Below are 27,287 nucleotides of genomic sequence, written 5' to 3' on the forward strand. Positions count from 1 at the left end.
CCCCACCCAGAGGCTGCTGACGTGGAGGGAGGGGAGAGGGACTGAGGGAGATCGTTGGCCATCCGATGGGGGAGCAGGGGGAAGAGGGGGTGAATGGCCAGACAAGAGGGGCGGGGGAGAGGGACTGAGGGAGATCGTTGGCTATGCAATGGAGGAGCAGGGGGATGAGGGGGTTAATGGCCAGATGAGGGAGAGGGAGGCAGCTGGTGGGAACAATTTTGGGAAAAAGAGGTTAAATCTCTCCCCCCTCCCACCCGCACACCTCCCTCCTTCCCGACCTCCCCTCTGTCCCTCTCCCTCCCCACCCCCTCCTTCTCTCTCAGATCTTCGCCATCTTTGCGTTTGCGACCTGCAGCACGTACTCTGGAGAGTTCCGGATCAGCGTGGAGTGTGCAAATCGTAGCGAGAGCAACCTCAACATCAGGGTGCAGTTTGAGTACCCCTTCAGGTACACAGAGCCCCCTCTCCCCCAAGTACAGAGAGCCGCTTCCCCAGGACCCCTCTCCCACATCGGGCTCCCCACCCCCTTTGGACTCGGAACATTACCTCCCTCGCAACACCCCACCCCTCGGGACACCGTTCCTTCTCGTTAGGACCCTCCTCCCAAATCTCTATCTCTCTTCCCCCTCTTTTATGATTATGAGGACACGCTGTCCCCTTTCATTGTCATTTAGTAATGCATGCATTAAGAAATGATCCAATGTTTTTCCAGAATGATATCACGAAAACACATAACAAACCGACTTAAAAACTGACAAAAACCACATAATTATAACATACAGTTACAACAGTGCAAAGCAATACTGTAATAAGAACAGACCATGGGCACGGTAAAAGTCTCAGAGTCTCTCGAAAGTCCCATCACCTCACGCAGACGGTGAACCTCCAGCGCCGCCAACTTGCCGATGCAGCATCCTGGAAGCATCCAACCACAGTCGGACTCCGAGTCCGTCCGAAAACTCCGAGCCTCCGACCAGCTCTCCGACGCCGAGCACCGAGCACCATCTCTGCCCAGCGTTTCGACCCCGGCCCCGGCAATAGGCAAAGCCGAGGACTCGGGGCCTTCCCCTCCGGAGACTCTCGATCGCACAGTAGCAGCGGCAGCGAAGCGGGCATTTCAGAAGTTACTCCAGATGTTCCTCTGCACTTTCACGGCTGTCCCCATCAAATCCGGATTGTGCACGGCCCCCTAGTTAAACATAATCGATATCATTCGGAACGGCCGCGCCGCCATCTTCTCCTCCCTCGCTCCCCCTCTGTCGCCCCCACCCCTCCTGGGTCTGGAAGCTGCTGATGTCTGTCCTTTCCGCAGGCTGCACCAGGTGTACTTCAGTGCTCCGAGCTGCCAGGGGAACCGGCCCGAGCAGTACTTCCTCACGGGCGACTTCTCGTCCGCCGCCGAGTTCTTCGTCACCGTCGCCGTCTTTGCCTTCCTGTACTCGGCCGGAGCCCTCCTCACCTACATCTTCCTTCAGAACAAATACCGGCAGGGAAACCGCGGGCCCCTCATCGTGAGTGCGGACCGCGGGGGAGGGACAGGGACATCAGCGGGGGGGGGACCGGTCAGAGTCTTGTGAAAGGAGACAAAAGGGGGGATGGGGGAGGGAGGGAGGAGGGGATGGGGAACGTGGGAGGGGTGGAGAGGGCATGTGGAAAAAAGGGAGGAGGGGATGGGGAACGTGGGAGGGGTGGAGAGGGGATGTGGAAAGAAGGGAGGAGGGGATGGGGAGGGTGGAGAGGGGATGGGGAAAGAAGGGAGAAGATGGGCACTGGAAGGGGCAGAGAAGGAAGGAGAGGATTTAGAGTGATGGGAAGGGAGGGAGGAAGGGGATGGGATGTGGAGTTGGCAGAGGGAGGAGGAGAAGAGACAGGCGGAGGGAGTGGGTGATGGAGGGAGGAAGGGGTCAGGAAATGGACGGGGAAAGGGTGGGCACGGCAGGGGAGCAGATAGTGCACTGAATAGGCCAAGGAGGTTGAGGTGGGGGGATAAGGAGGCAGGGGAGGAAATTCCTTCTCCCTCTTCCTCCGTCTCCTGGGCCACCCCCTCTGCTCCCTCACATTGCGACCACCCACACCCCAGTTGCTGAGCTTCTTTACGAGACAGTTCTCTCCCCACCCCAAGTCTTCGGTCAGTGCTCAGGGAATTCATCTTGCTTTCTCCCTTCTCCCCACCGTCCTTCCGTCTCCCATCTGCGCCCCAGGACTTTGCCGCGACCTCGGTGTTCACCTTCATGTGGCTGGTGAGCTCGAGCGCCTGGGCCAAGGCGCTGTCTGACGTGAAGACGGCCACAGACCCTGAGGACGTCCTGGAGCTGGTGCAGGCTTGCGAGAACAAGGAGAACAGCTGCCGGGCTCTCCACGACCCCGTCATGTCCGGCCTCAACACCTCCGTGGTAAGGTCCACCTCCTGCGATGTCACGGGGCGCCCCGCGCCAACCCCACCCACCCAACTCCACACTGACCCAGCCGGATCACCCAGTGCAAGCACAGCCGGTCCACTCCCGACCCGACCTACATCTCAGTCAGATCCAACCAAATCCAGTGGAGACAAGACCCCCTCTAACCTAACCCAACCAGAACACCTCAGCCCAAACAGGAGACCCCCACCCCATCCCAATCCAACCCAACAGGGACAATCCCCCCCCCTCAACTTCACCCAACTGGGACACCTCCACCTCCACTTCTACCCACCTCTACCCCAGCCCAAATGGGGCACCCCACACCAACACAACCCAACTCAACTAGGACATCCCACTCCTGACCCAGCCAGGACTCCTCCCAACCTAACCGAACTGGGACACTTACACCCCCACTCAGCCTAAACAGAATACCCAGCCCAACCACAACACCTCCCAACCTAACCGAACTGGGTCACTTAAACCCCCACTCAGCCTAAACAGAATACCCAGCCCAACCGGGACACCCCACCATAACCCAACCCCAATGGGATGCCACACCCCAACACAAGCAGACGCCCCAATCTGGCTTAACCCTAGTAGAACTACTCAACACCCACTCTGGCCAAAAAGGACAGCCAATCCAATCCAACCAGACTGAGTCAAGCCCCCTCCAACTGACTCAACTGGAAACCTCAACCTCCATTCAGCCCAACCAGGACACCCCGACCCCAACCCAACCCGTCTCAGTCAGGATGTCCCGCCCCTGACTCACCGAGAACACATCGCTCTAGCCTGACCGGGACACCCCATCCCAATCCAACCCAACAGGGACAAGTCCCCCCCCCCAAAATATAACCCAACTGGAACACCTCAAGCTTCACTCATCCCAAACAGGACACCCCAGCCCACCTGGGAAACTCCGCCCCAACCCAACTCAACCAGGACCCAACCCAAATGGAACACCCCACCTTCACCCAACATGACCCAAATAGGACACGGAAAACCCAACCCAGCCGATTCACGGCAGCCAACCTTAACAGGACAACCCACCATCACCCAACCTGACCCAGCTGGGTCACCCGACCCCAACCTAACCAAACCGGAACACCTCAAACCTAATCCAGCCCAACTCAATCCATTCCCACTGAGACACCCCATCCCTGAAACCAGCCCAATGCCACCGCACCTCACCCCAACCCAACCCAACTCAACCTAATCCAACTGGGATATCCCCAACCCAACCCAACCCAACTCAACCTAATCCAACTGGGACATCCCTAACCCAACCCAACTCAACCTAATCCAACTGGGATATCCCCAACCCAACCCAACTCAACCTAATCCAACTGGGATATCCCCAACCCAAACCAACCCAACTCAACCTCATCCAACTGGGACATCCCCAACCCAATCAGAACATCTCGAACCTTATCCAACCCCTGCTAACAGGACATTCCAAACCAATGTATCACACTCCCACTGGGTCACCCCACCCCAACCCAACTCAACTCAATCTAATTCAACTGGGACATCCCCACCCAACCCAACCCAACTCAACCTAATCCAACTGGGACATCCCCACCCAACCCAACTCAACCTAATCCAACTGGGACATCCCCACCCAACCCAACTCAACCTAATCCAACTGGGACATCCCCAACCCAATCAGAACATCTCGAACCTTATCCAACCCCTGCTAACAGGACATTCCAAACCAATGTATCACTCTCCCACTGGGTCACCCCACCCCAACCCAACCCAACCCAATCTAATCCAACTGGGACATCCCCACCCAACCCAACTGAACTCAACCTAATCCAACTGGGACATCCCCACCCCAACCCAACCCAACCTAATCCAACTGGGACATCCCCACCCCAACCCATCCCAACTCAACTCAACCTAATCCAACTGGGACATCCCCACCCCACCCCAACCCAACCCAACCTAATCCAACCGGGACATCCCCACCCCAACCCAACCCAACTCAACTCAACCTAATCCAACTGAGACATCCCCACCCCAACCCAACCCAACCTAATCCAACTGGGACATCCCAACCCAACCCAACTCAACCTAATCCAACTGGGACATCCCTACCCCAACCCAACCCAACTCAACTCAACCTAATCCAACTGGGACATCCCCACCCCAACCCAATCCAACTCAACTCAAACTAATCCAACTGGGACATCCCCACCCCAACCCAATCCAACTCAACTCAAACTAATCCAACTGGGACATCCCCACCCCAACCCAACCCAACTCAACTCAACCTAATCCAACTGGGACATCCCCACCCAACCCAACCAACTCAACCTAATCCAACTGGGACATCCCCACCCCAACCTAACCCAACTCAACTCAACCTAATCCAACTGGGACATCCCCAACCCAACCCAACTCAACCTAATCCAACTGGGATATCCCCAACCCAACCCAACCCAACTCAACCTAATCCAACTGGGACATCCCCAACCCAATCAGAACATCTCGAACCTTATCCAACCCCTGCTAACAGGACATTCCAAACCAATGTATCACACTCCCACTGGGTCACCCCACCCCAACCCAACTCAACTCAATCTAATTCAACTGGGACATCCCCACCCAACCTAACCCAACTCAACCTAATCCAACTGGGACATCCCCACCCCAACCCAACTCAACCTAATCCAACTGGGACATCCCCACCCAACCCAACTCAACCTAATCCAACTGGGACATCCCCACCCAACCCAACTCAACCTAATCCAACTGGGACATCCCCACCCAACCCAACTCAACCTAATCCAACTGGGACATCCCCACCCCAACCCAACCCAACTCAACTCAAACTAATCCAGCTGGGACATCCCCACCCCAACCCAACCCAACCTAATCCAACTGGGACATCCCCACCCCAACCCAACCCAACTCAACTCAACCTAATCCAACTGGGACATCCCAACCCAACCCAACTCAACCTAATCCAACTGGGACATCCCCACCCCAACCCAACCCAACTCAACTCAAACTAATCCAGCTGGGACATCCCCACCCCAACCCAACCCAACCTAATCCAACTGGGACATCCCCACCCCAACCCAACCCAACTCAACTCAACCTAATCCAACTGGGACATCCCAACCCAACCCAACTCAACCTAATCCAACTGGGACATCCCCACCCCAACCCAATCCAACTCAACTCAAACTAATCCAACCTGGGACATCCCCACCCCAACCCAACCCAACTCAACTCAACCTAATCCAACTGGGACATCCCCACCCAACCCAACCCAACTCAACCTAATCCAACTGGGACATCCCCACCCCAACCCAACCCAACTCAACTCAACCTAATCCAACTGGGACATACCCACCCCAACCCAACCCAACTCAACCTAATCCAGCTGGGACATCCCCACCCCAACCCAACCCAACTCAACTCAACCTAATCCAACTGGGACATCCCCACCCCAACCCAACCCAACTCAACCTAATCCAACTGGGACATCCCCACCCCAACCCAACCCAACTCAACCTAATCCAGCTGGGACATCCCCACCCCAACCCAACCCAACTCAACTCAACCTAATCCAACTGGGACATCCCCACCCCAACCCAACCCAACTCAACTCAACCTAATCCAACTGGGACATCCCCACCCCAACCCAACCCAACTCAACCTAATCCAACTGGGACATCCCCACCCCAACCCAACCCAACTCAACCTAATCCAACTGGGACATCCCAACCCAACCCAACTCAACCTAATCCAACTGGGACATCTCCAACCCAATTGGAACACTTCGAACCTTATCCAACCCCTGCTAACAGGACATTCCAAACCAATGTATCACTCTCCCAATGGGTCACCCCACCCCAACCCAATCCAACTCAATCTAATCCAACTGGGACATCCCCAGCCCAACACCTCGAACCTTATCCAACCCCTGCTAACAGAACATCCCAAACCAATGTAACCCGTTCCCACTGGCGCACCCCACCCCAACCTAACCCAACTGGGGCACCCCCACCCCGACCCAACAGGAATACCTCACCCTCCACTCAGCACAAACAGAACACCCCAGCCGAAAAGGGGCATCCACATCCCAACGCTATCGAACACCACCGGGCCAATTTATCCCAGCCCCAGCCAACTCAACTGGGACACCCCACCCCAGTTTAACCCAACTGGTCATTTAAAAAACTCTCAGCTAGGCACATGGAAAAATGGAGGACCTCATGGGAGGGAATGGTTAGATCGATCTTGGGAGTAGGTTAAAAGTTTGGCACAGCATGGTGGGCCAGATGGCCTGTGTTGTACTGTTCTGTGTTGTTCTATAAATAGTATTGTGCAGGAACAGGCCCTCTTGCTCAAGATGTTGTTCCAGTCTATTTAAATTAAATTAATCATTAAACACTGAACTAAACTAAACCCCTTCTGCATACACAATGTCCATATCCCTCCATTCCCTGCTTGTTTACGTGTCTGTCTCTTAAACACCTCTCTCGTTTTTTCCTCCACATTCCAGGCACTCAACACTCTGTGTTTAAAACTTGCCCTGCACATCTCCTTTTAAACGTTTGCACTCTCACTCAAAGCTACGCCCTCTGGTATTTGGCATTTCAACTGTTGGGAAAGACTGTCTGCTCTTTCACTGCTTCTCATGACCTTCTAAACCTCTATCAGGTCTCCCCTCAGCTTCTGCCGATCCAGAGAAAACAGCGCACGTTTGTCCAACCCCCTCCTAATAGCTCCCGCTCTTTAATCCAGGCAGCCTCCTGACGAACCTCTTCTGCACCGTCTCCAAAGCCCCCATATCCTGTAATAGAGAAATCAGAATAGAATGCCAAAGTCCAGATGCAGCCAAACCAGAGACTTGCACACGTCCTGGCCTTGCGCTCTGTACCTTGAGTGAAGAAGGCAAACAGGCCGAGCGCCAGCTTTACGCATTGACCTGTATGGCCGTTTTCAGGGAGGTGTGGACTCGGAACCAAGATCCCTCACTACGTCAACTCTGTTTAGGGTCTGCTGTTAACAGTGAGCTCATAAACACACGAGATTCTGCAGATGAGACACACACACACACACACACACACACACACACATATACAGCCCCCTCCCCAGAGGAACTCAGCTGCTCGTGCAGTGTCTGTGTAAGGGGCTTTGGGCCAGGGTCCTTCAGCAGTATGGTGCCTGTTTACATCTGCTCCCTCAGAGGGCAGATCCTCACACTCGGTTGGATTAGACTCTTGGACTCGAGCTCCCTGGCTAAAGAGAGAAAGCATGCTGTATGCCTTAATTATCATCCAATTAACCCACTCTTTCTGTCTTTCTCCCTCCCCAACCTCTTACCCCTCTTCCTCTCATCATCCTCCCTTCCCCTTGTGCTCTCTCCACTTCTTCCTCACCCCCTTCCAACTCCCACTTGACCCTTCTAACCCTCATTCGACCCCTTCCAACCCCCCACTCGACCCCTCCAACCCCCTCACTTGACCCCTTCCAACCCCCCCACTCGACCCCTTCCAACCCCCCCACTCAACCCCTCCAACCCCCCACTCGAACCCTTCAACCCCCCCACTCAAACCCTCCAACTCCCACTCGCCCCTTCCAACCCATCTCAACCCCTCCAACCCCCTCACTCGACCCCTTCCAAACCCCCCACTCGACCCCTCCAAACCCCCACTCAACCCCGCCAAACCCCCACTTGAACCCTTCAACTCCCCCACTCAAACCCTCCAACTCCCACTCGCCCCTTCCAACCCATCTCGACCCCCTCAACTCCCCCACTCAAACCCTCCAACTCCCACTCGCCCCTTCCAACCCATCTCGACCCCCTCAACCCCCCACTCAAACCCTTCAACCCCCCCACTCGAACCCTTCAAACCCCCCCACTCAAACCCTTCAACCCCCCCACTCAAAACCCTCCAACCCCCACTCGCCCTTCCCAACCCATCTCGACCCCCTCCACCCCGCCTCGCGACACCCTCCACCCCGCCTCGTGACCCCTCCCCACCCCCGCCTCGCGACCCCTCCTCCCTGCCATTTGACCCCCTCCCACCCCCGCCTCTCGACCCCTCGTCCCCGCCTCTTTACCCCTCCTCCAACCACCACTCTCCTGTCTTCCCCCCCACCTCCCTCACTCTTTCTTCTGCTAGATTTTTGGTTTCCTGAACCTGATTCTGTGGGGTGGGAATATCTGGTTCATCTTCAAGGAGACGGGCTGGTCGGCGCCCTTCGTCAAGCAGGCCCCTCCAGCCGACCAGAAGCCCCCCCGCGGACAGCCGCGATGTCTACGGGCAGCCCCAGCCCTACAGCCAGGAGGCGCCCCGCTACGAGCAGGAGGGGTACCAGCCCAACTACGGACAGCAGGGCTACCCGGCGCAGCCGGCAAGCGACTACGGGCAGCCAGCCCCCACCTCCTTCTCCAACCAGATGTGAAGACCCCCCCCCCCCCATTCCAGCCCTGGGTTGTGGCTCCCCCCTAGAAACTTAAAAGCACTCCCTCTGTCCTCGCACTCCCTTCATCCCTACCCGCGCATCCTCTGCTCCCCCCCAGGAGGGATGCAGGCGGGTATGAGGACTATGGGCACCCCCTTCTCCAATCAGATGTGAGGCCCCCGCCCTGGGATGTCGCTCCCCCTAGAGAGTTAAGTGCATTCGCTCTGTCTTCACACACCGTCCGGATCCCTCCTCCCTTCCTGCACTCACTCGGTCCGCCCCTCCAAGCCCCGCTCTTCTTCCACCGCCCACCCCCCGCACCCCAGAGTCACAGAGCCACCCTGAGGTGCAGTGGACTATTCAACTGCCAGAGGCGTCTGCTTTTGCTGATGGACGGAGGGGTGAGGGTGCCACCTCTCCTACACCAACCCACCCAAAGAGCAAGGAGTCACCCGGGAATATCTCCACTCCTTGGCTCCTGACCTCTCTGGTCCCCTTCATCTCTCTCCTACTGCCTTTAATCTCTGCCCCCTCCTAATTTCCCTCTTGTACCCCCCCCACCACCGATTCTCGTTCTAATTTTGACTCGTACTCCCTCCCAGTTATTCCTGTTCTGGATTCGGCTTGCTGATTGGCCCCTCATTTTGACCCTATGTTACACCACCCCCCAACGAAGTTTGTCCCCGATACTTCCCAGACTTGCACAACCCATGAATGTCCACCCCATCTCACCCGTTCTGGAGACCTTCAGTCTTGCTGGAACTCTTCCCAACAAGTTTAAACCCACCACTGTGTGATCCCCGATTTTTACCCCACTAACTTCCTCCACTGTGCTTCCCCACAAGTTCCTCCCGCCAGTCCGGCCCCAGTGCCTCCCCCCACCCCACTTGTCCACTCCAGATTTTACCCTCAGCCTGTCTGCCCCACATATCCGTCCCTCCCTTTCCACCTCCAAATTCCCTCCCTGCCCCAAATCACTCCCACCTCTCCTTCACAATTCAACACCCCCACCTCTTCACCCTGTCTTCCCCTCCCCAATCTCCAACCTTGTCCAAATTAATTTGAGACCCTGCATCTGCCCCCTCGAGTTTTATCCACAAAACTTGATCTGCTTTGTGCCCCCTCCCCCACGAACTTGACCCCAGTTTTGTGACGACACCCCATTTTCTTCCATCCCATCATGCATGTGAACTCTGTCCCACCCTCCCTCTCAGCTCCAGTTGTCCTTCACGTGTCCTGAGGTCAAAATAATTCAAAATAGAAGGGATTAAAAACTTGGCCACTGGGAGTGTGCGATGGGACAGTGAGGATGGAGTTTCACTCTGTGTCTGACCCCAGGAGTGTGTGATGGGACGGTGTGGAGGGAGTTTCACTCTGTGTCTGACCCCGGAAGTATGTGATGGGACGGTGTAGAGCGAGCTTCACTCTGTGTCTGACTCCAGGAGTGTGTGATGGGACGGTGTGGAGGGAGCTTCACTCTGTGTCTGACCTGGGGAGTGTGTGATGGGACGGTGTGGAGGGAGCTGCAGTCTGTGTGTAACCTTGGGAGTGTGTGATGGGACGGTGTAGAGGGAGCTTCACTCTGTGTCTGACCTGGGGAGTGTGTGATGGGACGGTGTGGAGGGAGATTCAGTCTGTGTCTGACCCCAGGACTGTGTGATGGGTAAACACAAAATAATCTGCAGATGCTGGGATCAAAGCAACACTCACAGCACGTTGGAGGAACTTAGGTCAGGCAATATCCCTGGAAACGAGGAGTCAACATTTCCACGGATGCTGCCCGACCTGTGTGATGGGACGGTGTGGAGGGAGCTTCACTCTGTGTCTGACCCCAGGAGTGTGTGATGGGATGGTGTGGAGGGAGTTTCGCTCCGTCTGATCCCGGGAGTGTGTGATGGGATGGTGTGGAGGGAGTTTCACTCTGTGTCTGACCCTGGGAGTGTGTGATGGGATGGTGTGGAGGGAGCTTCACTCTGTGTCTGTCCTCGGGAGTGTGTGATGGGACGGTGTGGAGGGAGCTTCACTCTGTGTCTCACCCTGGGAGTGTGTGATGGGACGGTGTAGAGGGATCTTCACTCTGAGTCTGACCCCAGGACAGTGATGATATCCCTCCTTACCTTCCTGCCTCCGATTGGACACAGTAAAGCACCTATTCTTATCCTGTTTGTGTTAAATGTGTGAGCCTGCCAGTTTGGTGGTTGTGTTTACAAATCATTCCCTGCTATAACAAGGGATGTGGGAAACCCAGCTGAAGTGTACAGTGGGATTTGATTTCATTTGTGTTCATGCCCCTCTCTCCCTCCTTCCAAATTTTGGACTGTCAAGCCTTGACCTTGGGACTTTTGTCTTATTCCGTGCTGCTCACCCAACCTGCTAATCCACCTCATCTATCCTTTCCCTGCGGAACCCTCTCCTCTGTCAGAGCAAGCCCCAGGAATAAGGCCATCGGCACCTTTATCCCAGACCCTCGCTGGCCCTGCCTGCACCCCCACGGGCTCCCTCGCTGGCCCTGTCTCACCCCCTCGTGCTCCCACGCTGGGTCCTCTCCCCCCGGGCTCCCTCGCTGGCCCCGTCTCACCCCCTCGTGCTCCCTCGCTGGGTCCTCTCCCCCCCCCCTGGGCTCCCTCGCTGGCCCCGTCTCACCCCCTCGTGCTCCCTCGCTGGGTCCTCTCCCCCCCCCGGGCTCCCTCGCTGGCCCCGTCTCACCCCCTCGTTCTCCCTCGCTGGGTCCTCTCAGGGGCCCCGTCTGCTTGCCCTTCTCACTAGCACCATCTCCCTGAAGACAGGCAGAGGATACATCCCCCAAACCAGAGTCCCACCCCCACCCACACCCGCACTGCCACTCGACTGCTGCTAGCCCCTCTGCTTTAAAAATAAAACACTTTACCCTGAGCCAGTTCCCTTTAACGAACTCTCAGCATCGGAAGTCGAGCATAAACAATTGGGGAAAAACTTAGTCTCTCTGTGTATACATAGGTATAAATATCTAAAAACAGCAGAGTCCCGGGGGTTATCGTGTGTTTTCTGAAATGTGTTTGTGTATTTAGACAGTTGTATTTGTGTGATTGTCCGAATAGTATTTATTCCATAGTTTAAGATAATATATATTGTAAAATCGACATTGAATTGAAATAAAAATGGGGTTATATTCAGATTGATGCATGAAGTTCCAGTCTTGTGGTTACTATGGCACAGAGGGTAGAGCCCCTGTTGCTCTGCTCTGAAAACCCAGGTTCGATTCCAACCTCTGACGCAGGGGGTGTGTGATGGGACGGTGTGGAGTGAGATTCACTCTGTGATGGGACAGTGTGGAGGGAGCTTCACTCTGTGTCTGACCCCGGGAGTGTGTGATGGGATGGTGCGGAGGGAGTTTCACTCTGTGTCTGACCCCGGGAGTGTGTGATGGGACAGTGTGGAGGGAGCTTCACTCTGTGTCTGACTCCGGGACAGTGTGATGGGACGGTGTGGAGGGAGATTCGCTCTGTGTCTGACCCCGGGAGTGTGTGACAACAATCTGCCGTAGTGACAGATGGAAGGGAAACAGGAAACAGGTGAAGATCCCCCTGAGGTTGCCGGACAGGGCACAGGAAGTTCAAGCGTGGGCTGTAGGCCTGTGCAACGCTGAGGCCACACACCAACACACTTCAGAACCACCTCAGGCTCAGATAACAAATACGAAATGTGGCTGAACACGGGGAGATCTGTACACTGACCGGTGTCTCTCAGTCCCTCTCTCTCAGGGGGAGATCTGTACACTGACCGGTGTCTCTCAGGGGGAGATCTGTATACTGACCCGTGTCTCTCAGTCCCTCTCTCAGGGGGAGATCTGTACACTGACCGGTGTCTCTCAGAGGGAGATCTGTACACTGACCGGTGTCTCTCAGTCCCTCTCTCTCAGAGGGAGATCTGTACACTGACCGGTGTCTCTCAGTCCCTCTCTCTCAGGGGGCGATCAGTACACTGACCGGTGTCTCCCAGTCCCTCTCTCTCAGGGGGAGATCTGTACACTGACCGGTGTCTCTCAGCCCCTCTATCTCAGGGGGAGATCTGTACACTGACCGGTGTCTCCCAGTCCCTCTCTCTCAGGGGGAGATCTGTACACTGACCAGTATCTCTCAGTCCCTCTCTCTCAGAGGGAGATCTGTACACTGACCGGTGTCTCTCAGGGGGAGATCTGTACACTGACCGGTGTCTCTCAATCCCTCTCTCTCGGGGGGAGATCTGTACACTGACCGGTGTCTCTCAGTCCCTCTCTGGGGGAGATCTGTACACAGGTGCTGGGATAAGGAAACAAAGGGGACAAGACCAGTGAACGTTAAGTTAATATCTCGGAGGGTTTCGACCTTATTACTCACAGATTCCAAGAAGCACCAGATTAACTTTACGGAAGATTAGTTGTCAGAAAACAATATGGAGTTAGCAGCCAGTTTGCTTTTGCAGGTAAGGTTTATTACAAAAACAAGTTAAATTGGCTTTTCTCCTGCCCGGGTTCACAGCTGGTGACCTCGGGAGGAGCTAATACTTCCTCCAGATGGTTATTCCCACTTCCGTCGGTTCTCCAACTTGGCAAGGAACAGTCTGCTTGCACTTCACCGGAATTCTGATTGCACCGGGAGTACCGTGCACTGCACTGGTCTCTATATCCCACTGGGAATACTGTGCACAGTGCCAGTCTCTGTATCCTGCTGGGATCAGTGTGTGCACAGTTCCCGTCTCCATGTAATACTCCATTCAAGTCTCCATATCCCACCAGGGATGTCACGTACAGTCCCGGTCCCTGTATCCTACTGGGAATAGCGTCATAGTTCCACTCTCCATATCAATCTCAGTTCCAGTCTCTGTGTCAGCCCGGGATTATCTGCACATTCCCAGTCTCCATATCCCATTGGGAATACCTTGCACAGTTCCAGTCTCCCTATCAAGCCGGGAATGTCAGCACAGTTCCAGTCTGTGTCCCATTGGGAATATTAAACTTTGTTCCCATCTCATCCACCAGCAATATCAGGCTTAGTTCTGCGAATTTCCGGCATGGTTTTGGTCTCCATATCCCGCATGGAATACCGTGCATTGTTTCAGTGTCCATATCCCGCATGGAATACCGTGTATGATTCTGGTCTCCATATCCCGCATGGAATACCATGCATTGTTCCAGTGTCCATATCCCGCATGGAATACCGTGCATGATTCTGGTCTCCATATCCCGCATGGAATACCGTGCATGATTCTGGTCTCCGTATCCTACATGGAATACCATACGTGGTTCCGGTCTCCATGAACCAGTTGAGGAGGGAGGAATAGCCAGCCATGGGTCTCTCAAACACTCCCCTCAGCACCTCATGCGAGCTGGAATCCCAGCAGGCAAATTCCATGGATCCATAAGACAAGGGAGCGGAATTAGGCAGTTTGGCCCATCGAGCACCACAGACCAGGCTGATGCCTCTCGGGGGTGGGGTGGGGAGAAGAGGCTGTCCCTGAGATTCACCACTACCCTCCCCAACTCCACCGTTCACCACCACTTTTGGAGAGGAGTGTAGGATGGGATGTGAGGGGCGGGGGGGGGTGCAGGTGCAGGTGCAGGGGATATCTCATTTGGAGTGGGAGGAAGGGGTGTGCCTGAGGTCAGGTCCAGTAGGATGAGCAGAAGGGCCAGTCTTCTCTCTCTTTCTCTCTCATGGGTCGTAGGCAGGAGGCTTTGCTGGAGTTTGCAGGGACAGGGGAGGTGAATTAGTTCAACTATAGTGCGGAGCTCCCTCCTTGCCGCCCCTCCGGTAGCACAATGCTCCCTCCTCCTCACCCAACCCACAGTGGTGCTCCCTCCTCACTGCCCCTCCCCATAGCACGGAGCTGTCTCCTCATCCGTTGCCCACCATGACGCTCCCTCCTCATCCTCCCCTCCCCCGGCACGGGGCTCCCTCTTCATCCATCCTTGCTGCCCCTCACCGCCCCTCCCCCGGCACTGAGCTCCCCCCTCGCCGCCCCTCCCCCGGCACCGAGCTGCCCCCCCACAACATGGAGCTCCCTCCTCATCCTCCCCTCCCCTGCCGCCGAGCTCCCCCCTCGCCACCCCTCCCCCGGCACTGAGCTCCCTCCTCATCTTCCCCTCCCCTGGCGCCGAGCTCCCCCCCCCTCGCTGCCCCTCCCCTGGTGCTGAGCTTCCCCCTCGCCGCCCCTCCCCCGGCGCGGTGTTTGAGATTAGGGACGATTCTCACCGGGTTCTGGCCTCTGCGGACAAAACACTGGCCTGAGGAGGTAGAGATTGTGGGTGAAGATGAACATCGTAACGAGGCTGAGGATCTGCAAAAGGAGGGAGGGAGACGGATGCAGGAGGTGGGGGGATGCAAGAGACAGAGTGAGAGAGGGAAGGGAAGAGAAGAGGGGTGCAGAGTGTGTGGAAAGAAGGGGATCGGAGGGAGAGAGGAGGTGGAGAGCGTGCAGGCAGGGGGGAAGGAGGAGTGGGAAAGGGGGATAGAGAAAGAGGTGTGAAAATGGGAATGGACAGAAAAAGGAGGGGGAGAAAGAGCGAGAGAGGGAGGGGGAAATCAAGCAATAAGGAAGTGGTGACCAGGGTGGGGAGGAGAGTGGGAAGATTACACCGCAAACAAGAGAAAATCTGTGAGTCTATTGGGGTCATCTACTGCATCCGGTCCCAGTCTGACGTCCTATATATCGGTGTCGTAGACTGGGAAACTGCTTCACCGAGCACCTACACCCTGTCCACCAGAGAAAGCCGGATCTTCCAGTGGCCACCCATGCTAATTCCACTTCCCACTCTGGTATGTCTATCCACGGCCTCCTCTACTTTGGCGATGAGGCCACACTCAGGTTGGAGGAACAACACCTTCTATTCTGTCTGGGTAGCCTCCAACCTGATGGCATGAACATCGATCTCTCAAACTTACGGTAATGCCCCCACCATACCCCATTTCCAGTTCCCTCTCTCACCTTATCTCCTTGCCTGCCCATCGCCTCCCTCTCGTTCTCCTCCCACCTTTTCTTTCTCCCATGGCCTTCTGCTCTCTCCTATCAGACGGCCCCTTCTCCAGCCCTGATTCTCTTTCACCGATCAACCTCCCAGCTCTCTACTTCACCCATCCCCTCCTGGTCTCACCTATCACCTCATGTCTCCCCCTCCATTCCTCCACCTTTTAAATCTGCTCCTCATTTTTGTTTTCTCCCGTCCTGCCGAAGGGTCTCGGCCGGAAACATCGATTGTACTCTTTTCCACAGATGCTGCCTGGCCAGCTGAGTTCTTCCAGCACATTTGGAGGACTGCGTCAGTGTTTTCATTTCCATCATCTCTGGTCATGGGCCGGGAGGTGGACGAACCAGGTGACCTAGCAACTGCCCCATCCCAACACTCCCCCATCTCTCTTTCTCCACCCCCCCCCATCGTCTCCCTCTCCACACCCTCCCCCAATCCAGGACATTCCTCTGCTCACTCACCACCCCCCACCTCCACCTCACCGACAACACGTTCACTTGGGGACGCCCCACCCAGCAACTCCATGGGAACTCACCACTCCGACCGTGTTTCCAGACATTCCGTACGAGATGGAAATGACCAGATAGATGATGGTGGCTGCTGTACACCGGAATACGTCCTGTTGGGACAGGAGGGGGGGTCCCGTTAACAGGGGTGACTGAAACTGTGCACCATCTACGGCGGTCTTGGGTGGTGTGGTGGAACAGGGGGACCTTGAGGTTCACGTCCATAGGTTCCTCAAATATGCTGGGCGGGTTGACGGGGTAGTTGAGAAAGCGTTGGCCTTCGTTAGTCAAGAGATTGAGTTCTGGAGCCACAAGGTTGGCTGGGTGAGTGACAACAACCTTGCACTCACAGTCAGACCAAAGAACCAATTGTGGACTTAAGGAATTGAGGGAACACAAACCAGTCCTCACTGTGGGAATCAGAAGTGAACGGGTGACCAATTTAAAGTTTCTGGGTGTCAACATCTCTGAGGATCTGTCCTGGGCCCAACATTTTGATGCCTTTACAGTGAAGGCAGGACAGCGGCTGTATTTCATCAGAGGAGATCTGGTATGTCAGCAAGGCCACTGGTTCATTTCTACAGATGTACCGTGGAGCGCGTTCTCACTGGTTGTGTCACCGTCTGGTACGGGGGGAGGGCACTGCGCAGGTCCAGGGAAAAGCTGCTGAAAGTTGTGAACTCAAGTCAGCTCCATCATGGGCACGAGCCTCCGAGCATCCAGGACAGCTTAAAGGAGTGATGGCTCAAAATGGCAGCGTCCATCGTTAAGGACTCTCAACACCCAGGACTTGCCCTCTTCTCATTGCTAGCATCAGGAAGGAGATACAGAAGCCTGAAGGCACACACTCAGCGATACAGCTTCTTCCCCTCTGCCATCCGATTCCTGAATGGACATTGAACCCATGAACACTACCTCACTCACAAAATGCTGGAGGAAACATCTATAGAAAAGACAATACATTTGAGGGTTCCTCCATGATCAACACTGCCCTCAACCACACCTCTTCCATTTCACATTCGTCTGCTCTTACCCCATTCTCCCACCACACTACCAGGATAGGGTTCCTCTTGTTTTCACCTACCACCCCACCAGCCTCTGCATCCTGCACATAATTCTCCACATAATTCCACTACCTCCAACTGCATCCCACCACCAAACATCTTTCCATCCACCCCACCACTTTCCGCTTTCCGTAGGGATCGCTCCCTACTTGACTCCCTTCCCATTCATCCGTCCCCACTGATCTCCCTCCTGGCACTTGCAAGTGGAACAAGTGCTTCACTTGCCCCCACACCTTCTCCCTCACTACCATTCAGGGCCTTAAACAGTCCTTCCAGGTGAGGCAAAACTTCACCTGTGAGTCCGTTGGGGTCATTTACTGGGCTCGGTGTTCCTGATGTGACCTCCTGTATATTGGTGAGACCCGACGTAGATTGGGAGGCCGCTTTGCTGTCCACCAGAACAAGCAGGATCTCCCAGTCCCACCCATTTTAATTCCACTTCCCTTTCCCATTTCGATATGTCCATCCATGGTCTCCTCCACTATCGGGATAAGGCCACACTTGGGTTGGAGGAACAACATCTCATATTCAGTTTGGGCAGCCTCCAACCTGATGGCATGAACATGGATTTCTCAAACTTCTGGCAATGCCTCCACCACCCACCCCTTCACCATTTCCCATCCCCTTGTCCCTATCTTGTGTTATCTCCTTGCCCGCCCACCACCTCCCTCTGGTGCACCTCCACCCTCCCCCCTTCTTTCTTCCATGGCCTTCTGTCTCTTTCACCAATCAACTTCCCAGCTCTCTGCTTCATTCCTTCCCCTCCAAGTTTCACCTACCGCCTGGCGTTTCTCTCTCCCCTCCCCCCGCCTTTCAAGTCTACCCCTCAGCTTTTTTCCCTCCAGTCCTGCCGAAGGGTTTCAGCCCAAAACATCAACTGTACTCTTTTCCGTAGATGCTGCCTGGCCTGCCAAGTTCCTCCAGCATTTTGTGTGTGTGTTGCTCGGATTCCCAGCGTCTGCACACTTCCTCTTGTTTGTGATCACTATCTCACTACTTTTTTCACATCAAAGTTGCTGGTGAACGCAGCAGGCCAGGCAGCATCTCTAGGAAGAGGTACAGTCGACGTTTCGGGAAGGGTCTCGGCCCGAAACGTCGACTGTACCTCTTCCTAGAGATGCTGCCTGGCCTGCTGCGTTCACCAGCAACTTTGATGTGTGTTGCTTGAAATTCCAGCATCTGCAAATTTCCTCGTGTTCATTACTTTTTTCTCTCCTTTTGCAGTACTTATTTTAACAAAAAATATGTATATACTTACTATAATTAAGTTTAAATTATCATGTATTGTAATGTACTGCTGCCATAAAACAACAAATTTCGCGACATTTGCTGGTGATACTAAACCTGATTCTGAGTCTGCGTTGCAGCTCTATAAAACTCTGGCCAGACCACACTTCAGAATCAAGGTTATTATCACTGAGATATGTTGTGAAATTTGTTGTCCTGCGGCAGCAGTAGAGTGCGATAGATAAAAACTTTGCTGTAATGTTGCGAAGGGAAAACATCGAGGTAGTATTCGTGGACCATTCAGAAACCTGATGGCGGAAGGGAAGAAGTTGTCCTTAAATCATTGAGTGTGTGCCTTCAGGGTCCTGTACCTCCTCCCTGATGGGAGTGATAGGAAGAGGGTACAGGATGGAGAAGATCTTTCATGATGGACGTCACCAAGGGAGGGAGGAGAAGATGGTGGCGCGACGCAGTGCGTGCTCTCCAGTGAAATGATATCGTATTTGTAAGTAGGATGCTGTGCACAATTCTAATTTGATGCAGATAGCCATGAGAAACACGGAGGAACATCTGGAGTAACTTCTGAAATGCCCGGTTCGCTGCCGCTGCTGCTGTGCAGTCGAGAATCTCCAGACAGAAGGCCCCAAAATCCCCGGCTTTGCCTGCTACTGGTGACCAGGGCTGGGGTCGAAGCATTCGGCAGCGATGGTGCTTGGTGTTGGAGGGCTGGTCGGAGGCTCGAAGTTTTCCAACGACTCAGAGTCGAACTGTGGTCGGGTATGGTAGGGAGAGTTTTCTTCCTTCTCCCGTCTGCGTGAGATGTGGGACATTTGAGAGACTTTGAACTTTCTTTACTGTGCTCATGGCCTGTTCTTCACCAAGTTACAGTATTCCTTGCACTGTTGTAACTATATGTTATAATTATGTGGTTTTTGTTAGTTTTTCAGTCTTGGTCTGTCCTGTGTTTCTGTGATATCACACTGGAGGAATATTGTATCATTTCTTAATGCATGCATTACTAAATGACAATAAAAGGCTGCGTGTCCTCATAATCTAATCTAATCTTGAGGCAGCACCTCTTGAGGTCCTCGATGGTGGAGAGGGTCGTGGCTTTGAGGGAGCTGGCTGAGTGGATAATCCTCTGGAGCTTCTTTCGGTTCCTGTGCATTGGAGCCTCCAAACCCAGACAGTGATGCAACCCAGTCAGAATGCCCTCCGCCGTACCTCGGAAAAAAAATGTGTCAGTCTTACGGGACACTTGCTTTTATTAGTCGAGGTGTCGAGTTCAAAAGTCAAGAGGTGATGTTGCAACTTTGCCGAACTCTGGTTCGGCCGCATCTGGAGTAATGCAGATGGTTCTGGTCACCCCTCTCTAGGAAGGGCTTCAGGCTCTGGAGGGGGTGCAGAAGAGGTTCAGAGGTTCACCAGGATGCCGCCTGGTTTAGAGGGCATGTGCTATCACGAGAGGCTGGATAAACTTGGGGTGTTTTCTCCGGAGCGGCAGAGGCTGAGAGGAGATCTGATAGATAAGATCATGAGAGGCACAGACAAGAGTGGACGGAGGGTATCTGTTTCCCAGGGTTGAAATGCCTAATACCAGAGGGCATGAATTGAAGGTGAGGGGGCAGGTTCAAAGGGGATGTGAGGGATAAGATTTTTTTTACTCGGAAAATGGTGGATGCCTGGGATCCGTTGCCCGGTGATGGTGGTAGAGGCAAATACATTAGAGGCTTTTAAGAGACACTTGAATGAGCATATGGATCTGGGAAGATGGAGGATTATGGACATGGTGTAGATTGCAGGGATTAGCTTTTGTTTTTTTAAATTTACTCCTTAGATGGTTTGGCACGACATTGTGAGCCGAATGGTGTGTTCCTGTGCTGTACTGTTCTGTATGACCTGCTAAATCTCCTTAAACTTCGGAGGATGTGAAGGCACTGACACACTGTGCTCGGCTCCAGGACAGATCACACCCACCCAGCTCAGAAAGAGGCCGTTCAGCCCAGCTGGACCGTGCTGACCCCAGTTCCCCTCCAAGTGTGAGCAGTCAAGGGAGATTTGGTACGTCAGTGAAGACTTCTTTAGGGCACCCCTGCCCCCCATCATTGAGAGGCGGTACCTCAAAAAGACAGCATCGATCACGAAGGAACCTCACCATCGGGGACTTGCATATCGACGCAGTTACAAAGAGGGCACCGCAACAGTTATACTTCATTCGGAGTTTCCGATTTGGTACATCACCTAAAACAGTCTCAATCTACAGATGTACTGCGGAGAGCATTCTAACCGGCTGCATCACCAGCTGGTGCAGGGTGTGGGGGAGGTCGAAATGAGCTGCAGAAAGTTGTAAGATTAGTCAGCTCCATCGTGGGCAGTATCTTCCGTGGTATCCAGGACACCTTCAGGGACCAATGCCTCAAAAAGGCGTAGGCCATCATCAAGGATTCTTATAACAATTACAGCATGGAAACAGGCCGTCTCGGCCCTTCTAGTCCGTGCTGAACTCTTGCTCTCACCTAGTCCCACCGACCTGCACTCAGCCCATAACCCTCCATTCCTTTCCTGTCCATATAGCTGTCCAATTTAACTTTAAACGACAACATTGAACCTGCCTCAACCACTTCTGCTGGAAGCTCGTTCCACACAGCTACCACTCTCTGAGTAAAGAAGTTCCCCCTCATGTTACCCTTTTAACTCTCAACTCATGTCCTCTTGTTTGAATCTCCCCCATTCTCAATGGAAAAAGCCTATCCACGTCAACTCTATCTATCCCCCTCATAATTTTAAATATCAAGGCCCCCCTCAACCTTCTACGCTCCAAAGAATAAAGACCCAACTTGTTCAACCTTTCTCTGTAACTTAGGAGATGAAACCCAGGCAACATTCTAGTAAATCTCCTCTGTACTCCCTCAGTTTTATTGACATCTTTCCTATACTTCTGTGACCAGAACTGTACACAGTACCTAGGACATGCCCTCTTCTCATTGCTACCATCAGGGAGGAGGTACAGGAACCTGAAGGCTCACACTCAGTGATTCGTTAACAGCTTCTTCCCTCTGCTATCTGATTTCCGAACGCTCCGTGGACTCAATCTCACCATTCCACTTCTGCACAATTTACTTAGTATGTCTTACAGTAATTTGTTCTGCCTGCACTGTACCGATGCCACGAAACAACAAATACCACAACATGTGTCAGCAACAAGAAACCTGATTCTGATCCTGATTTTGGACTTGTACATTGGGGGCATTTCAAAGTGCAAAGTAAACTTTATTATCAAAGTACATATATGTCACCGTATACAACCCTGCTCCTGACAAGCTGCATCTCTGGTATAGGAGCAGTCGAGCATCGGACCGGAAGTCCCTACAAAGGACTGTGAGAACGGCCAAGAGGATCACAGGGGTCTCCCTACCATGCATCAGGGAACATTTAATCAGGAGTGCTGCATACGTAAGGCCCTTAGTGTTATTAAGGATCCCACCCATGCATCCAGCATCCTCTTTGACTTCCTACCATCGTCGGGCAGGAGACTCTGATGTATAAAGACAAGATGGTCAGGACAGGACGGGAAACAATTTCTTCCCTCAGGCCATTAGGCTTCTGAACTCCCTGCCACATCACATTCAAAGTGTGAACGGATAATCTGTGCTGTTCTACAACTTTTATGCAGTCTACTTTGTTTATTTATGCGTAATTCCTCTGTAGATTTCATTTTCCTAAATGACTGTGTGTTATGTGTACTACTGTGCTTCACTCCCTGGTCTGGAGAAACGTCATCTCGTTTGTCGGTGTACATGTATATAGTTAAATGACAATAAAACTGACCTGACGATTCATTTTCCTGCAGGCATACTCAGTAAATCTACAGAACAGTAACTATAACAGGATCAATGAAAGATCAACCAGGGTGCAGAAGACAAAAAACTGCGCAAATGCAAATATAAATAAATAGCAATAAATAACGAGAACATAAGATAAAGTGTCCTTAAAGTGAGGTCATTGGTTGTGGGAACATCTCAATAGATGAGTGTAGTCAACCTCTTTTATTCAAGATCCTGATGATTGAGGGGTAGTAACTGTTCCTGAAGCTGGTGGTGCGAGTCTTGAGGCTCCCGTACCTTCTACCTGATGGCAGCAGCGAGAAGAGAGCAAGGCCTGGGTGGTGAGAATTTCCAGTGATGGAGGCTGCTTTCCTACAACAACATTTCATGTAGATGCTCTCACTGGTTGGGAGCATTTTACACATGATGTTCTGGGCACAATCCACTTCCTACTGTAGGGCCTTCCGTTCAAAGGCATCGGTGTTTCCATACCAGACTGTGATGCAGCCAGTCAATATACCCTCCATCACACATCCACAGAAGTTTGACAAAGTTTCAGATCTCATACCGACTCTCCACAGACTCCTGAGGAAGTAGAGGCATGGCCGCGGGTTTTTTTTGCAATGGCTCCTATATGCAGGGTCCAGGACAGCCCATCCAAGAGGCTCTTAAATAGGCACATGGATGGAAAGGGTTAGATCGATCTTGGAGCAAGATCATGAGAAACAGAAGCAGAATTAGTCCAATTGGCCCATTGAGTCTGCTCCGCCAGTTCATCACAGCTGATTTATTATCCCTCCCAACCCCATTTTCCTGCCTTCTCCTCGTAACCTTTGGCGCCAATGACCTGGCCTCCACAGCCGATTGTGGCAATGAATTCCACAGATTCACTGCCCACCCTCACCCCCGGCTAAAGAAATGCCTCCTCACCTCTGTTCCAAAGGGACAGCACAAGATGGGGTGGGCAGAGAGGCCTGTACAGTGCAATGGTGTGGTATAGACTCGATGGCCACTTTATCGGGTACAGGAGTGGAACCCGGCCTGGTTTTCTGCTGCTGTAGTCCATCCATGGTTCAACAGTTGTGCGTTCAGAGACCCTCTCTTCTGCACACCACTGTTGTAACGCGTGGTTGCTTGAGTAACTGTCAGCTTAAACCAGACTGGCTGTTCTCCTCTGACCTCTCTCATTAACGAGGCGTTTTCGCCCACAGAACAGCCACTCATTCGATTTTTTTTTAGTACCATTCTCTGTAAACTCCTGAGACTGCTGTGTGTGAAAATCCCAGGGGATGAGCATTTCCTGAGATACTCAAACCACCCCATCTGGCACCAGCAATCATTCCACAGTCAAAGTCACTTCGATCACTTCCTGAAATACTCAAACCACCCCATCTGGCACCAGCAATCATTCCACAGTCAAAGTCACTTGGATTACATTTCTTCCCCCATTCTGATGTTTGGTCTGAAGAACAACTGAACCTCTTGACCATGTCGGTGTGCTTTTGTACATTGAGTTGCTGCCACATGATTGGCTGATGAGATATTGGCAATAATGAAGTGGATGAATAACCATGAACTTGGAGTTGGTCTCACTTACCGTCGAAGACCAGTTGAGGGAGATGATGGTCTGGTCATAGTGGTTGAGGTAAACCCAGTAGAAGGTTCCGGCAAGCACCAGCTCGATGACGGCAAAGACCACGTAGGCGCCGTGCGGCGAGGCCAGGAAGAAGATTGCTAAGCCCAGGCTGAAGACCTGCCAGTGAGTGGAGAGAGGTACAGATTGCATCGGAACCCAGAGGTGAAAGGTCACACAGGAACAGGCCCTTTGGCCCATCTGCTCCATGCCAACGAGGAGTCTCATCCAAGTTTGGCACGTACCCCACCAAACCTTTCCTATTTATGTACCTGTCCAAGTCTCTTTTAAATGTTGTTCACGTTCCTGCCTCAACTACTTCCTCTGGCAGCTCGTCCCATATACGGACCACCCTCTGGGTGAAAAAAATTCCCCTCAGGTCCCCTTTCACCTTTAACCTGTGCCCTCTAGTTATAGACTCTCCTCCTCCGGAAAGAGACTGTGACCTCTGTGGTTTCCTGGTCACACCTCAGTCTCCTTTGCTCCTGGGAAAACAGACCCCAGGAGAGAGGAGATCCCTCTCCCCCTCTCCCTCCACTTCCTGCTCCCCTCCCTTCCTCTCTCACACTCCCCCATATCCCTTTCTCTCCCCCTCTGTCTCCCACTCTCTCTCTTTACCCTCGTCTCCCCACTCATTCTCTCGCTCTCTGCCTTTCTTCCTTCCCTCCCTCTCTCTCTGCCTCACCCTCTCTTTTACCCCCCACCCCCCACTCCCCACTCCCCTGAGAAGGCGCCTCTGCCGGTCCTACCATCTCCAGCAGGAGGTCTGCGCCCTGGGCGCTGGCGGAGAATGCTCCCAGCCGCGCCCAGCTCAGGGAGGGAGCCGGCGTGCCGCTGTCGAGGGGGGTAGGCATGCTGACCGGAGCCGAGAGGGAGCGGACCCTCTCTCACCGCTCCACGCCGACCACGGCCCCGCTTCCGGGCCAGAATGGGAAGCAGAGCTGTGCTCGTTGAAGTCGTACATGGCCCCACCTCGCTGTGGGAGGTGGAGGAGGAGTGAGAGGCCCCGAGGGAGCTCTGCGCCGCGGGAGAGCGGTGGGAGGAGGGAGGGTCCCTGAGGGATCTCTGCACTGCAAGAGGGGGGTGGGAGGAGGGGCCCTGAGGGATCTCTGCGATGCAGGAGTCGGGTGGGAGGAGGGAGGGACACCGAGGGATCTCTGCGCTGCGGGAGGGGAGGGAGGGGCCCTGAGGGATCTCTGCGCTGCAGGAGGGGAGGAGGGAGGGGCATCAAAGGATATCTGCGCTGCGGGGGTGGTTGTGGGGGAAGGGCCCTGAGGGATCTCCGCGCTACGGGAGGGGCAGGGAGGCGGGAGAGGTGGCGTGGGGGGGAGGAAAGGCGACGGATCACCGCACTGTGGGAAGGGAGGTAAGGAGGAAGGGGTATTGGGGAGGGGGATCTATGCTGAGGGAAGGGAGGAGCACAAGGGATCTCCATGCTGCAGGAAGGATGATGAGGGATCTCTACGCTATTAGGGAGCGGGGGGCCGCAAGGAGGGAGAGAGTGGTGACAAGGGAGCTACCGCACTCCGGGAGGAGCAGTGACAGAGCCCCACGCTGTGGGAAGAGCGCGGCAAGGGATTTCGGTGCGGTGTTGGGGGCGCTGAGCCGGCTCATGAATAGCTGCCGAGGAAGATCCCGCGCCATATGTCCGTCGGGGAATGTCTGTGATGGGAAACAGCTCTCGCTCCTCCGGGGCCCTGAGTCCTATAAAAACCCCTCTTTCCCCCTCCACTTTTCTTCCTCCTTACCCCCTGTACCCCTCTTATCCCTTACTCCACTCCCCCTCACTCACCTCTCCCGTTCCCCTCCCCTTCATTTCCCCCATCTCCCCGTCCAGCCTCTCTCCCATCCCTCTCCCATTACCCCTCTCTTTCCCCATCTCCCTCTCCAGCCTCCCTCCCATCCCTCTCCCTCCCTTTCGCCATCTCCCCCTCCCCACTCAATCATCTCACCATTCAATCCCCTCCCTCATCCCCACCTCCCGACAGTCAAGATGTCCTCGAGGGTGGGGAAGAGTTGGACCGGTGAAGGAGCTGACTGTGTTTACAAGTCTCTGCAGCCCCTTGTGATCCTGCGCAGTGCCCCCGCCCCCATCCCAGATGAGTCAGAATGCTCTCCTGTAGAAGTTTGTGAGAGTCTTTGGTGAGATACCAAGCCTCCCCAAACTCCTAGTGAAATAGTGCCTTTTGCGTCAATAAGTTGGGCCCAGGATCGATCCTGAGATGTTGTCACCCAGGAAGTTGAAGCTGCTCACCCAGGAAGTCTGTCGCTGGTCCCTGCAGGACTTGTGTATGTGTATGTGTTCTCTTTGCTTTGCCCTTCCTGAATTCCACACTCGGTTCCTCGGTCATGCTGATATTGAGTGTGAGGGAAGGAGGAGGGGAGTTTGAAGGGATCTGAGGGTTGTGGGAGGGGGGAGGAGGGAACCTGCCTGACGCAGGGAGTGGTGTGCGCTTGGAATGCCATGCCAGAGAGAGTGGGGACCGGGACGGGGGGTTGGGTACAGGTCAAGGGGATTAATATGGATGAGTGGCTGTATCATGGTCTGGTATGGTAACATCACTGCCTTTGAATGGAAGACCCTGACAAAGGCAGCACTCGACCCAGTCGTTCACAAGGCAAGCCCTCCCAGCCATTGAGCACATCTACATGAAACGCTGTCATCGGAGAACTGCATCCATCGCCAGAAATCACCGTCTCTTCTCGCTGCCGCCACCAGGTAGGAAGTACAGGAGCCTCAGGACTCACACCAGGTTCAAGAACATTTGCTCCCCCTCAACTATCAGCCTCTTGAATAGAAGGGGTTAACTACACTCACTCGCCCATCCATTGAGATGTTCCCACAACCAATGATCTCACTTTGAGGACTCTTTATCTCACACTCTCGTTATTTATTACTATTTATTTATATTTACATTTGCAGTTTGTTGTCTTCTGCACTCTGGCGGATCTCTCAATGATTGTGCAATAGTTACTATTTTATAGGTTTGCTGTGTATCCCCGCAGGAGAATTAATCACACAAGTGGTATGTGGTGACACGCATGTACTCTGATAATAAAATTTACTTTGAACTTTGGATCAATGCCCACTGGGTTAGTATGGTTGCCCTGGGCACAAAGGCGTCCTCCATGCATTGAGTTTGCATTGCCGTGGGGAAAACATCATACAGCCTTGCACTGGGAGTCAACAAAAGGACGGGGCAGAAGATCGGGTCAGCATGGA

General features: G+C 53.8%; 2 protein-coding genes across 2 annotated transcripts in view; one reads left to right on the forward strand and one right to left on the reverse strand.

Annotated features, from left to right (window-relative positions):
• The window catches only part of LOC140190053 (synaptophysin-like), a 31,977-nt gene extending 20,012 nt beyond the window's left edge, over positions 1 to 11,965 (forward strand). The window contains 5 exon segments of the mRNA XM_072246490.1: positions 324 to 448; positions 1,313 to 1,511; positions 2,202 to 2,393; positions 8,546 to 8,659; positions 8,661 to 11,965. Coding sequence (XP_072102591.1) covers positions 324 to 448; positions 1,313 to 1,511; positions 2,202 to 2,393; positions 8,546 to 8,659; positions 8,661 to 8,828 — 798 coding nt within the window. The 3' untranslated portion in view covers positions 8,829 to 11,965.
• Positions 11,966 to 13,240: 1,275 nt separating this feature from the next.
• LOC140190054 (proteolipid protein 2-like) lies at positions 13,241 to 25,117 on the reverse strand. Its single transcript, XM_072246491.1, has 5 exons — positions 24,814 to 25,117; positions 24,029 to 24,184; positions 16,346 to 16,429; positions 15,038 to 15,122; positions 13,241 to 14,523 (listed from the first exon to the last, which is right to left on the reverse strand). The coding sequence occupies exons 1-5, from the start codon at positions 24,916 to 24,918 to the stop codon at positions 14,498 to 14,500; spliced, it is 456 nt and encodes a 151-aa protein (XP_072102592.1). The 5' UTR covers positions 24,919 to 25,117; the 3' UTR covers positions 13,241 to 14,497.
• Between the last annotated feature and the right edge of the window lie 2,170 nt (positions 25,118 to 27,287).

This window comes from Mobula birostris, chromosome 29 (assembly GCF_030028105.1).
Source record: "Mobula birostris isolate sMobBir1 chromosome 29, sMobBir1.hap1, whole genome shotgun sequence".
Lineage (NCBI taxonomy): Eukaryota > Metazoa > Chordata > Chondrichthyes > Myliobatiformes > Myliobatidae > Mobula > Mobula birostris.